Genomic DNA, 13,694 nt, shown 5'->3' on the forward strand with positions numbered 1-13,694 from the left:
CTATCACCTGAGCTGGAACAAGAGCTGTACCAGGGGAAAGAAATGTGCCCAGGCCTGGAAGGTGTCCAGTCTGAGAAAAAACTTACTGAAGCATCTTTGAGGGTGAGATTATTTGTATTCAATTTGATTAGGCATAGATTTGCACATTTTATTTTATTTTGCTTGGTGGCTTACTTTGTTCTGTCTGTTACTACTTGGAACCACTTAAATCCTACTGTCTGTATTTAATAAAATCACTTTTTATTTAGTAATTTACTCAGAGTATGTATTAATACCTGAGGGAGTGTGGTGGGGCGGCTGCCCCACGCCCAGAGAGTGTGGGCTGCGGCAGGCCCGGGTGCCTGCACATCCCAGCAGCCAATAAGAAAAGGGCTTGTTGCGAGCCAATCAGAGGCCAGATTGGGGACAGCCAATCAGGGCCAAGCTCAGCCATATAAAAGACTGCTCAGGGAGAGAGCAGTCAGTCTGTCCCAGGCTTTCAGAGGGGAAGGTCTGTCTCCAGAGCTGGGAGGCCAGCACCATGGACAGCACAGTGCAGGCCAGCCTTGGAGAGCGGGAGAAGGTCCTACTCCGTAGCCTGCCAGGCGGCAGGCCTTGAAGGAAAGGGCCTAGCGGGAAGAAGTGCCATTGGGGAAGCGGTCCAGAGGAACAGACAGAGGAGGAAGGAGAAGGAGGTCAACGAGGCTGTCGCTAGAGGGTCTCTGGACCGGGACTCAGAGTAGTGGGTGGGCCTGGGTCCCCCCCCTTTGTTCCCCTTGGCAGTACACCCAGCCATAGGCTGCAGGGAGCGGCCAGGCGAAACTACACCAGATCCTGGACTGTAGGGATTGGACTTGGAAGTGTAGGACTGTGGGTCATCCAGCCCCCGGAAGGGGGTGTGAATGGACAAAGGGACACTGTCAGAGGACAGTGTTCCAGAAGAGGACACTGTGCATTGGGAGCAACGCAGGTCCACACGCCAACCAAAGGCGAGATGACAGACGGGATGCCACCAGAAGGGGGCACTCTACTGGATCGAACCAATTCCCCGAGATGACCAGTAGGAGGTGCTGCGGTGGTGAGGCCCTACCTTGTCACACGAAGCAAACAACTGTGCATATCTCTCTATCAGTGTTATAGAGGGTGAACAATTTATGCATAAGCTTTATGCAGGGTAAAACGGATTTATTTGTGTTTAGACCCCATTGGGAGTTGGGCATCTGAGTGCTAAAGACAAGCACACTTCTGTGAGCTGTTTTCAGGTAAACTTGCAGCTTTGGGACAAGTGATTCAGACCCTGGGTCTGTGTTGGAGCAGACGGGAGTGTCTGGCTCAGCAAGACAGGGTGCTGGAGTCCTGAGCTGGCAGGGGAAACAGAAGCAGGGGTAGTCTTTGCACATCGGGTGGCAGCTCCTAAGGGAGTTTCTGTGATCCAACCCGTCACAGAGTCCACTCTGTACAACCTCTGGTGTCCAATAGCTTCCCTCCCTCCCCAGCCCACTGGCTCGAGGTCCAGGGTAGCCAGAAGGATCCCACATGCAATATGAGGAGTGGGCTAACTTTCCATATCTTTGCTTCCAGAGCCTGTTGGTGTGCGATTTTTAACAACAATTTCTCCAATTAAAAGGTCTGGCCTTACTATGCTAGAAACATACTGCATCTATTCGTACTGATAAGTATCAAACCGAGATCTTTTTCTTTGCTTTAGCAAGTGTATCAAAACCTTGGTGTTTCCTGATATTACCCAAAACATTTTGTGTTCCAAGGTGGACAAAGCAAGTATTTGCATTTCAGTACATCCCATAGACATAGCAGTATGGTTTTTCATTTCTATTTGTTTCTGTATTAGGCTGTCCTGTAGCTGGGACAGAGAGTTTGATGTATTCTTAGTTACCTTCAGGTCTACAGTATTTAGAATTCCCGCTCCAAAACCAATTCCTCTTAATATGATGTCTGCTACCTGAGGATGTTTCCCTGTTAACGGACTGGCATCCCTTGACCTCCACCCTTCTGCAACATTGGCTTCTGTAAATACAGTTAAAATGCTTAATTCTTTTCTGCCTAATGCAGCAGTTTTTCATACACAACAGTGCTAGCAACAAGACAAACACCACAAGACAAAACATAGAACACAAAACACAATTTCGATTGTGACAGCAAATTCATGGTATTTTGGGTTGCTCTTCAGCTGGTATCCGTTTTTCCTGATTTTCGGAAAGACAAAAATAACTTGTTTCTACCCCTTTTGGGGTGGCAGATTATTGCTTAAAATATTCCTTTCTTTTACAAATACCCTTGCTGATTGCAGGCAAAACAGAGGAATTACCCCCATATTTTCCTGTGTTTGTTCTATAGGCAGGCCAGGGTTCAATGGCTTCTATCTTTATTAGTTAGGTAATTTGCATTAACACAGATGCTTTCTGGCTTGCTTTTGGATCCAAAGCCATCAGCAGCTCAGAGACTCTATCTTAAAAGGGACACAATCAACTTTCACCAGAGTTCTGATTACTTTTTACTTTTAACTCCTGCTTCCAAACCACACAGCCATCTGAAAGAGAAAACACAACCTATTGTGGCTCCCTTTGGAGCCCTCATAGGATTTTAATTAAGTAGCATGGTATGTTTGCATTTCTTTCACCCCTTGTACAATATATACTGCACATGTTGTGGGACATTATTCAAAAGAAAACAAAACCAATTGGTCCTTAGAACCTTACATATTTTATTCAATATATCAATACACCCACACATTCTTTATTTTTTTAACATCCCTTACACTGCTTTAATTTTTACACAGCTGTCCATAGATTACATTTGTATACATTTGGGGGAAGTTAAGTTCCAATAGAAACCCCTTATGTTCTTTTAGCGAATATGACTAAATTGTCCATAGTCAAATGATTTCAATCAGCTTGTCTCTTTGCCTGGCTTATTTACAGGCATTCCTTTGGAGAAGGGCCCATTTCCCCTTCAGAATGGCTGCAAAGAAACCAAGAATCCTTTTTCTCTAACACTTTTCCTTTTTAACATTTTCACAAAGTTTAACTGCTTAATTCCCTCCAGCATCTGCAGAGTTAACTTTTCACTCTCTTTCCTTAAATCACTTGCTTATCTCCCAAAATGACACTTTCATCAACTCAGATTTTACCATTTCAAGCATTGTCCCAGGGATCTGAATTTCCCACAGCTGTACTCACTTACTCCTTTCCTTACTTCTGCCACTATGCCCTCAGGGCTTCCAACCTGTTTTCTAATTTCTTTATCTGTTGCCTGCCTGCTTGTCTGGGCCTAATCCTGCTTTCCTCACTGAACCGTCCCTTTTCATGGGCAGAGGCTTTGTTCCACTACCAATTTAGCAGGGAGAGTGGGCTCATTATTAATGGAGATATCCTATCTCCTAGAACTGGAAGGGACCTTGAAAGGTCATCGAGTCCAGCCCCCTGCCTTCACTAGCAGGACCAAGTACTAATTTTGCCCCAGATCCCTAAGTGGCCCCCTCAAGGATTGAACTCACAACCCTGGGTTTAGCAGGCCAATGCTCAAACCACTGAGCTATCCTTCCTTAACTAGCCCCCCCCGTCCTGCTGCCTTTCCTTGGACATTTCTTTCCAAATTGTTAAATCACCACATCACTCACAAAAAATACTACACTGCCCAAACTCCCATATCCTTCAGAGTTTGGATTAACAGAACAAGAACTGTTTAAAAGGAGTGATTTCCTTAACAACAGGTGAGGTTGGGACCACCTCCAGTTCTACTTCCCCTTCAGGCAAAAGCTTACCCTGCCTTTTCTTGAACATTTTTTAAAAGCTTGTTCAAACTTTTCCGTCACACCTGCACAGTTCAGCGAGTGACACAGCCTAGATTTTGAAATCGTAGATTATCAAATTTTCCCATCACCCCTGACACAGGTCAGCGAGGGACACAGCCTGGATTCTGAAATCGTAGCTGAATAGTATTTACCTCTGCCGATATATATCCTTTAAGGCAAGGAGGTTGATTTACCCCTGTCTGTATATATCTCCTTCAAGACCTAGGGAGTTGACAAACTCCTATATCCTTCAGAGTTTGTCTGGTTGGTAAGATAGAAGTGCCAAGCTCTCTAGAGCTGGTGGTGTGCACACCAATTTTCACAATAACCAAAACATATGCCAATATTCCCCCTTTTGCAATTCTCCACCAAAATGTTATACCAAGAAAATAAAAACCAGCAGGATCTTAAAGGGGATAAGGCAAAATGCCATGTTTATTGTGAGTACAGAAAGAATCAGAGTAAGCAATCAGTTATAGCTTTAACATCTCATTCACTCACTCACACAGAGAGACAGACAGACAGACACAAGTTCTGCAAAGTTGTTATAGTTCCCAGCCTAGGAGTTGCTCGTGCCAAGTCACTGGCCAGGTGGCCTGGACACAAGGGTGGAGCAGGGTCTTGTGAGATGCGCATCCGATGCTCCTGGAGGTTGGTTTGCAGAATCAGACCCAAAGTCCTCAGTCTTCAGGGTCTGTTCTTATAGGGATTTATCCTCATACAAGTTTATAGGGTTTGCTTCATCATGCTGTTCTCACATTTGAGGTGATAGTGAATCATGCAGATGGCACAGCAATGATGGAATGACAGTATGTTGTTATCTTGTTCTTCCGCCCTCCTGTCCTTGGGGCAAGTATGCCCTCAGGGTTATCAGCCTATCTCGTCCACTGCTTTCTTCAGCCAGACGAACTTATTTTAAGGCTGGCACCTCAACCTTTAATCTGTCATTCCTCATTCAATCATACATACATACAATCACACTTCAATGTATATCCTGTCACATCTGCATTTTAATCACCTACCCATCCTTTAACAAAACCATTCTAAAATCAGTGGGACATGGCAGACTTCAATAAGTCTATTCATCCCACTTGTTATATCTAAAAGGAAATGAACAAGATAAGCATGCAAGACTGGGGGGTTCACACATCTTATTCCAGAGTTCAGGAAAACAAAGTTGTACCAGCAAACTCTTTGTCTCTGGATGTTTTTCTCGGCTCTATGAGCTCTGGTCAAGTGTAGGTAGTCTCTTGGCCTATCCAAGGCCGTGATCAAGTGTCTTGATGTTTTGGTCTTTTGGCCTCGAGATGAAAACCTTGCCTTTGTTTCTGGGACCTTGAAGTGAAAAAATTCTCTAAGTCAGACCTTGCAAACTGGCAGGCCTGTTTCAATTAGCACAAAGTCAGCAGGTCGAGAGAGCCGGCTGAGAGATATATTTCTTTCTAATGGTCAGTCCAAATCCTGGGGGTCTGCTGTGGAGTCACTCTTTCTTACATTTCCCATATCAGAAATATACCAGTTATCAATCTAGTCCAACATCTGGGCTGTCACCGCTTTCTTTTATCACCCTATGCGGGCAGCGGTTGGAGGCGTCCTTAAGCATTCATTAGAAATGAAAATTAGCCAAGTCAGCCTCACCGCCCTTTGCCTGTGTCCAACCCCCAGTGCTGGGGGTGGCTGATTCATGGAAGAACTCACCACTCACATCACCAGCTGCTTAATGAGGGCAATATAAAAACCAGCAGTCGGGCACGACTGGGAGATAACACCGGATATCTGGCAAGGACAGCCAGCCAGACAAGGGATCCCACCAGGTACGCTCCTCCCTGCCTCCCAAACTACGATGGGCACCTACAAAGTCCGCATTGCCACCGGGAACTTCCTGCTAGCTGGGACATTCAGCTCCATCTCCATCACCCTGGTAGGGACCCATGAGGAGAGCGACAAGAAGCCCCTCGACAATTGGGGGAAGGACTTCAACCCCGAGGCGGTGAGTACTAGTAGAACGGGGCCAGGCTCTGTGGACAGAACCTCCCAGTAGAAAGTGGGGGGATCACCAATGCTTGTGACTTGGGGCTGTTTGATCATCAATCCCCAGGTTCTGGAGTCATGGGGTTATGCTGGGCGACTCTAAGTTCATTTGAAAAAAATATTGAAGTTTCTAGTCCTTGTGGTTGTGTAGAAAACCTGAACTAATTGCAGCTTAAAAGTTCTCCAAATAGTTGGTGTTTTTTTCTTAAATTTCAAGTGCCTGGAGTCACATGATTATGACAGAAGACTGGCAGCTTTTATCGGGAGAATGTTACTGCTTATGCTAGAGAGGAGAAAGGAGTGCAAATTTTCAACTGTAATTTTTTGTGTGGTGAAAAATGGCTATTTGGTATGACCTTTCATAAATTTGCACTGATTCCACTGAACTGAGTTCCAAAACAAAAAAAATCAGAATGTTTCGGTCTTCTCATTTTCAAAATGAAAGTGTTCAATTTTTCTAAGAAATAAACATTTCTTTTATGTTTCATTTTGTTTAAAATGTTAAAAAATGCTCGAGATCAAAACAAAACATTTTGTTTCAGGTCGAATGAAATATTGTGTTTAACCTGAAATGATGTCCCCCGGACTTTTTGATTCGCCAAAAATTTCATTTTTTTGATTTGACGAGAATTTTGTTGGAATTGCCTTAACTAAAAAATCCATTCTATGTCCTCATTATACTACGTGGGGAGGATGGTCCAGTGGTTAGAGCCATTGCCAGGGCTATGATAGATCCTGGTTCTATTCCCTGTGCTACTGCAATCTCACTGTGTGAAAGCCATTCTGTGACTCTGTTTCCCCATTTATATAATGGGGATAACAGCACTGTACTACTTCACAAAAGTGCTGTGAGGGTAAATGTGTTAAAGATTCAAGGTGCCTCCATACAGCAGTGATGGGTGCCAGATAAGTACCTAAAATAGACTAGCTGTAGAAATGCCTCAAAAATACAAACCACATGGGTTACTGCTTTTTTTTTTTTTAATCTCCTGATTTGTAAACCAAACTCATGATGGTTTGGGAGGGACGCTGAGGGATGGTGCATGTTAGGGGGCTTTCCCTTCACCCCCTCCCCTGGTTCTTGCCATGTGGACAGAAAGCAGAAGACCAGAAGTCTTCCATCCATCGCTCTACACGCTGGCAGAGTCTATTTCCCAGGGTTCTGTTCCCAGTTCTGATGCTACAGAGCCCAGCCTGTGTCTCTGTTCCCCATGCCCCCCCCCTTCTTTAGCAGCCCCAAATATACCATCTGTGCATGCCTCTGGTCCCAACCCTTACAGCTTATGGTCATGTTATGTTTTGGAGGGGTGTGGGCCTGGGGTCTTCGTCCCATCGCTTTTGTACCCCGTCGGAGGGTGTAACGATGGGGAGGACTCACCACCTGCTGGTTGCTCCAGGGATTAGCTCAGTCCAGCTCCTGCATGCCCTCTGTGGGTGGTGTCCTGCCCATTGTCTGCTCTACTGTACTGTTTCAGACCCACATTGCTCCCCCGCTTGGCGGGGTTCTCTTCAGGACACTGCCCTCTGGCAGTGCCCACTACTTCTTCCTCACCCCCCCCCCTTCCAGGGGTCACGGCAGTCCTGTTGCTTGCACCTGCCGCAGTGGCCAACCACAACCCAAAGTCTAGCCCCTCACTGCAGGGGCAAGTTGCAGTCTGTATCGGCCCTGCTCCTCCGTGGCCGACCCGCTACTCTGGGTCCCAATCCAGGGACCCTCTAGCAGCAGACTCCATGCCCTCCTCTCCCCTTGTCTGCCTATTGTCCCTGGGCCACTTCCCCTTGGCCCTTCTTGGCCCTTTCTGGCAGGGGCCTGCAGCCTACCAGGTAACAGGCCAGAGCTCCCCCTCCACTCCCCTGAGCCTGCCCAGCACTGCTCTATCTCCGGTGCTATCCCTGGGAGCCAGTCCTCCTCCCTTGCTTGTCGGGGAGAGATTCCCCTTTGCTTTCCTGCGCCGCTCCTTATATCTTTGCTGCCCCAGCAGCTGCCTCCCGTCTGGCTGCTAACAAGCCTCACCCTAATTAGCTGCAGGTTTCCACAGCCTCCCTGGCTGCTTCTGCCCCACCCCCGGCTGGAGTGGGCCATCTGCACCACTACAAAGGGGTAAGGAGTGAGGTTGTGTCCTGGCCAAGGCCAGGCTCTTTTCCAGCTTTTAGTGTGTCGTATGCCTCTCCCCCAACCCCCTTGTCCCTCCTAACTGGTTGCTTGATCTTGGCTGGAAAGAGGAGCCAGGCAGCCTCCCAGTGTATGCTCGTAGATTACACTCCCAGCACGCCCTGTAACTAGGGTGACTAGATGTCCCGGTTTTATAGGGACAGTCCCAATTTTGGGGTCTTTTTCTTATATAGGCTCCTATTACCCCCCCACCCACTGTCCTGATTTTAAACATTTGCTGTCTGGTCACCCTACCTGTAACATTTTAGTTCCATCTCTTATCTCTTATCACCCCCATCTGGTTGTGGGCAGATGTAACACGCCCTGTCTTTGTCTTTCATTCCCACATATTAGTGTGAGGATCAAAAAGTCATACCCAAAATTCTATTTCAGGCTACATCTATTTCAGGTGTATATCCTCACACTCCACCCCCTTCTTTTTCTTTTCTTCTGGGATCTGCCGGCCCAGGTATCCCAGGAAAAGCGTAGGACATATGGCAACACATTTCCTGATAGGGCCAGGCATCAAGGTGGAATGTGTTGATGCCGCATTTGCCCCACTGCCCCCTGTGCCTGCACCTTCCCTCGTATGGACACGCAATATTGCAATGAGTGTGCCAGACGCCCCATAATGTGTGTGCAAGAGATTGGGTCTGGGTTATCTGTCACACTCTGGTGGAGGGCCTCTTCCATGACAATTAGTGGTTGTACCTTGTGGGTCTGTGCCCCCCTTAACCACCGCAGTAGATATTGCAAAATTAGCATAGTTCACAACTGGCCAATAGCCATAATAATCCACAGTAACATCAGGATCCCTGATCATTGTAATATAGTCCAACATCTGGGCCACCACCAGAACTGCTTCTCCTCCTTTGACAGGGTCAAGGTCTTTTAACACCATTCTGGAGTGTATATTTTAAATCTGTCCGGTTGTTGGCAGTGGGAGCGAGCTGCTTCTCCAGGTTTCACGTGCTGTTGTCCGTGTTATGAGTCCACTGGATATTCACAGGCAAACGGGGTATTGTCCACACCGGCTTGAGCACTTGGTATGGAACCGGGTAGTATGTGCTGGTTCGATTGCACACAGCAATGAGTTCCACAGATCCATTCATGCACCCTAGTCCTGATGGGAGCGTATAGATGTGCCTGCCAACCCTTCACCCTCTCCCCTGGTACTTGTCATGCGGACAGAAAGCAGGTGGGCAGCAGGCCGAAGTGCAGGCAATGAGATTTTTATTGGGGTTAGTTCCAAGGAAGCACATCCACCGCTCTACATGCTGGCAGTGTCTATTCCCCTTCCCAGCCCCGACGCTGCAGAGTCCGGCCTGTGTCCCCCTTCCCTATGCCCCGCTCCTCCTTCTTAGGAGGCCCAAATATACCTGCCGTGCACATCCCTAATCTTTGTCTTTTGTTTACACATATTAGTATAACATATAAGCATATCAAAAAGTCACACCCCAAATTCTATCTCAGGCTGACAAACAAGCCTATACACTGACAGTGTGCAAACACTTGAGGATAGTACTGAAATAGTTAACAGCACTGGCATTTCTAGAGCATTGCTAACTCGCCTGACTTTTTTGTGCATCATGTGATCTTTGGGGTATATCTTAAAGCCCTAAGCACCTGGAGTCATGTGAATCTGTGAGAATCTAGGTTTTGATTTTTTTTTTTAAAAGAAACTCTATTTCTTCTGTTTGAGGGGCAGAAAAAAATCTGGAAAATGTGACCTCTTCTTATATTAATATTATTATTAATAATAATAATAACAATTGATAAATAAATAATGGGCCATTCAACAAAAGCAGCGAAAACGTAATCAGATTCCTGGGGTGAATGGAAAGCCCTTTATTCACTGCTACTAATTGGAAGAGTTTAGCAGCGTTGAGCAGAGGGATTAAATCATTCAGTATAGCATTGTAATATCATCCAGATTTCCACCTCCTGCAATAAACAAGGGTTGTCTGCCCTGCGGTTCCTGCTCCCCAGCCAGTTCCCAAGTGCCTTAAGCAAGGGAGACCCTCACTCATGGGAAGGTTATTGCAAAACCTTCTCACTCAAACTGAGCGACTTTCTGCAACACGGTGGGAGATGGGATACCAGGCTAGATGGGCCCATTGGTCCCATTCAAGTGTAGAAGTTGCTGTATTCCTTGGTGGAGTCACAGCCTGGTGTCTAAAGAGACAGAAGAGAACCTGCCAAACTGGCGTTAATATGTTTCACAGTAGACCCTGGAGGCCAATACCCTGACTCACAATCTGCATCTACTCGGAAAACAAACTCAGTCTCCTTGTCACTAGCACTAGATCTCACTGCAGTGGTGTTAAGTGCCGTGCCAGCCCCGAGCTGCTGCTCCTTTGGGATGGCAAGCCTGGTGTTTTGGTGAGTAGCCAGCACCAGGGGCTGGAGATCACAGGAGAACAGTTCGCAGGGACCATAATGCCCGGGGGATAGGGTGGGCTAAGAGGGGGGTCTAGAGCAAAACTCAAGGGGTCAGATAGCCAGGAGTTTGATCAGTATTGGAGACTTCCGGGGCGATGCTTGGAGTTTTCATGGAGGGCTGGAAGATCTGGTGCATGGGGCTGGGTCAGTGGGTTGGGGGGAGATCAGGTGAGGCAGTGGGGCAGGGCAGGGCGAGGCAACAGGCATCAGTCTGTGGCTCAGCCAGCTTCCTCTGGCTCTTGGGGGTCTTTATATAGTCCGGGTACCCACAGAGAGCATGGCCAGCCAAGTCCATCAGGGACCTAGTCCACGGCTGCCCCGGGGCTGCAGGTTCAAGGAGGGGCAGTGGCTCAGGAGAGCACTATGAACACCACGCGCATTGTCCTGGAGTATATGCAGAGCCAGGACACACCAAAGCAAAACCGGGACCAGCCGAGGAGGCGATTGCAGCGTGGCCACGAGAGTGATGAGGAAATGGACATGGACATAGACCTCTCACAAGGCACAGGCCCCAGCAATGTGGAAATCATGGTGTTACTGGGGCAGGTTGATGCCGTGGAACGCTGATTCTGGGCCCGGGAAACAAGCATAGACTGGTGGGACCACATCGTGCTGCAGGTGTGGGACGATTCCCAGTGGCTGCGAAACTTTCGCATGCGTAAGGGCACTTTCATGGAACTTTGTGACTTGCTTTCCCCTGCCCTGAAGCTCCAGAATACCAAGATGAGAGCAGCCCTCACAGTTGAGAAGCGAGTGGCGATAGCCCTGTGGAAGCTTGCAACGCCAGACAGCTACCGGTCAGTCGGGAATCAATTTGGAGTGGGCAAATCTACTGTGGGGGCTGCTCTGATCCAAGTTGCCAGGGCAATGAGAGACCTGGTGATATCAAGGGTAGTGACTCTGGGAAACGTGCAGACCATAGTGGATGGCTTTGCTGCAATGGGATTCCCAAACTGTGGTGGGGCCATAGACGGAACCCATATCCCTATCTTGGCACCGGAGCACAAAGCCACCGAGTACATAAACCGCAAAGGGTACTTTTCAATGCTGCTGCAAGCCCTGGTGGATCACAAGGGACGTTTCACCAACATCAACGTGGGCTGGCAGGGAAGGGTACATGATGCTCGCGTCTTCAGGCAGTCTGCTCTGTTTCAAAAGCTGGAGGAAGGGACTTTCTTCCCAGACCAGAAAATAACCGTAGGGGATGTTGAAATGCCTATCGTGATCCTTGGGGACCCAGCCTACCCCTTAATGCCATGGCTCATGAAGCCGCACACAGGCAGCCTGGACAGGAGTCAGGACCTGTTCAACTACAGGCTGAGCAAGTGCCGAATGGTGGTGGAATGTGCATTTGGGCATTTAAAAGCGCGCTGGCGCAGCTTACTGACTCGCTCAGACCTTAGCGAAAAGAATATCCCCATTGTTATTGCTGCTTGCTGTGCGCTCCACAATATCTGTGAGAGTAAGGGGTAGACATTTATGGCGGGGTGGGAGGTTGAGGCAAATCACCTGGCCGCTGATTACGTGCAGCCAGACACCAGGGCGGTTAGAGGAGCACAGCATGGCGCGGTGCACATCAGAGAAGCTTTGAAAACGAGTTTTGTGACTGCCTAGGCTACGGTGTGAAACTTCTGTTTGTTTCTCCTTGATGATCCCTCCACCCCTCCCCCCCACCCGGTTAACTCTACTTCCCTGTAAACCAACCACCCCACCCTCCCCTACCCTCCCCCCTGCGAGCACCACTGGCAGAGGCAATAAAGTCATTGTTACTTCACGTTCATGCATTCTTTATTAATTCATCACACAACTAGGGGGATAATTGCAAAGGTAGCCCGGGATGGGTGGGGGAGGAGGGAAGGAAAAGGACACACTGCAGTTTAAAACTTTAACTCTTATTGAAGGCCAGCCTTCTGATGCTAGGGCAATCATCTGGGGTGGAGTGACTGGGTGGCCGGAGCCCCCCCCCCACCGTGTTCTTGGGCGTCTGGTTGAGGAGGCTCTGGAACTTGGGGAGGAGGGCTGTTGGTTACACAGGGGCTGTAGCGGCGGTCTCTGCTCCTGCTGCCTTTCCTGCAGCTCAACCATACGCTGGAGCATATCAGTTTGATGCTCCAGCAGCTGGAGCATCGACTCTTGCCTTCTGTCTGCAAGCTGACGCCACCTATCATCTTCAGCCCGCAACTTGCTCTGTTCATCCCGCGATTCAGCACGCCACCTCTCCTCTCGTTCATATTGCTCTTTTCTATAATCAGTCATTGACTGCCTCCACGCATTCTGCTGTGCTCTGTCAGCGTGGGAGGACATCTGTAATTCTGTAAACATGTCATCACGTGTCCTTCGCTTTCTTTTCCTAATCTTCACTAGCCTCTGTGAAGGAGAAACATTTGCAGTTGGTGGAGGAGAAGGGAGAGGTGGTTAAAAAGGACACATTTTAGAGAACAATGGGTACACTCTTTCACGTTAAATTTTGCTGTTCACATTACACAGCACATGTGCTTTCGTTACAAGGTCGCATTTTTCCTCTTATATTGAGGGCCTGCTGGTTTGGTGTGAGAGATCACTCACGCAGTGCCAGGCCACAGATTTCAGCTTGCAGGCAGCCATGGTAAGACACAGTCTTTTGGCTTTTTTAACCTTCTTAACATGTGGGAATGGTTTCAAACAGTACTGTTCTCATTTCCCATACCAAGCACTCGTTGGGTTGGCCATTTAAAATGGGTTTGCAATGTAAAAGGAGGGGCTGCGGTTTCAGGGTTAACATGCAGCACAAACCCAACTAATTCCCTTCCCCCACACCCAATTCTCTGGGATGATCACTTCACCCCTCCCCCCACCGTGTGGCTAACAGCGGGGAATATTTCTGTTCAGCAGAGCAGGAACAGGCACCTCTGAATGTCCCCTTAATAAAATCACCCCATTTCAACCAGGTGACCGTGAATGATATCACTCTTCTGAGGATAACAAAGAGAGATAAGGAATGGATGTTGTCTGCATGCCAGCAAACACCGGGACCATACGCTGCCATGCTTTGTTATGCAATGATTCCAGACTACGTGCTACTGGCCTGGCGTGGTAAAGTGTCCTACCATGGCAGACGGGATAAGGCAGCCCTCCCCAGAAACCTTTTGCAAAGGCTTTGGGAGTACATGAAGGAGAGCTTTCTGGAGATGTCCCTGGAGGATTTCCGCTCCATCCCCATACACGTTAACAGACTTTTCCAGTAGCTGTACTGGCCGCGATTGCCAGGGCAAATTAATCATTAATCATTAAACACGCTTG

The 13,694-nt window shown here is 48.1% G+C and overlaps 2 protein-coding genes across 2 annotated transcripts in view; one reads left to right on the forward strand and one right to left on the reverse strand.

The window, feature by feature from the left end:
* Positions 1-13,694, reverse strand: part of LOC112120888 (hydroperoxide isomerase ALOXE3-like) — a 263,609-nt gene that overhangs the window by 102,602 nt on the left and 147,313 nt on the right. The window lies entirely within an intron of this gene.
* Positions 5,634-13,694, forward strand: part of LOC112112926 (arachidonate 12-lipoxygenase, 12R-type-like) — a 32,646-nt gene continuing 24,585 nt past the window's right edge. The window contains exon 1 of the mRNA XM_026660333.1: positions 5,634-5,780. Coding sequence (XP_026516118.1) covers positions 5,634-5,780 — 147 coding nt within the window. The remainder of the gene's footprint in view (positions 5,781-13,694) is intronic.

Source organism: Terrapene carolina, unplaced genomic scaffold (genome assembly GCF_002925995.2).
Source record: "Terrapene carolina triunguis isolate 2854851 unplaced genomic scaffold, T_m_triunguis-2.0 Scaffold751, whole genome shotgun sequence".
Classification (NCBI taxonomy): domain Eukaryota; kingdom Metazoa; phylum Chordata; order Testudines; family Emydidae; genus Terrapene; species Terrapene triunguis.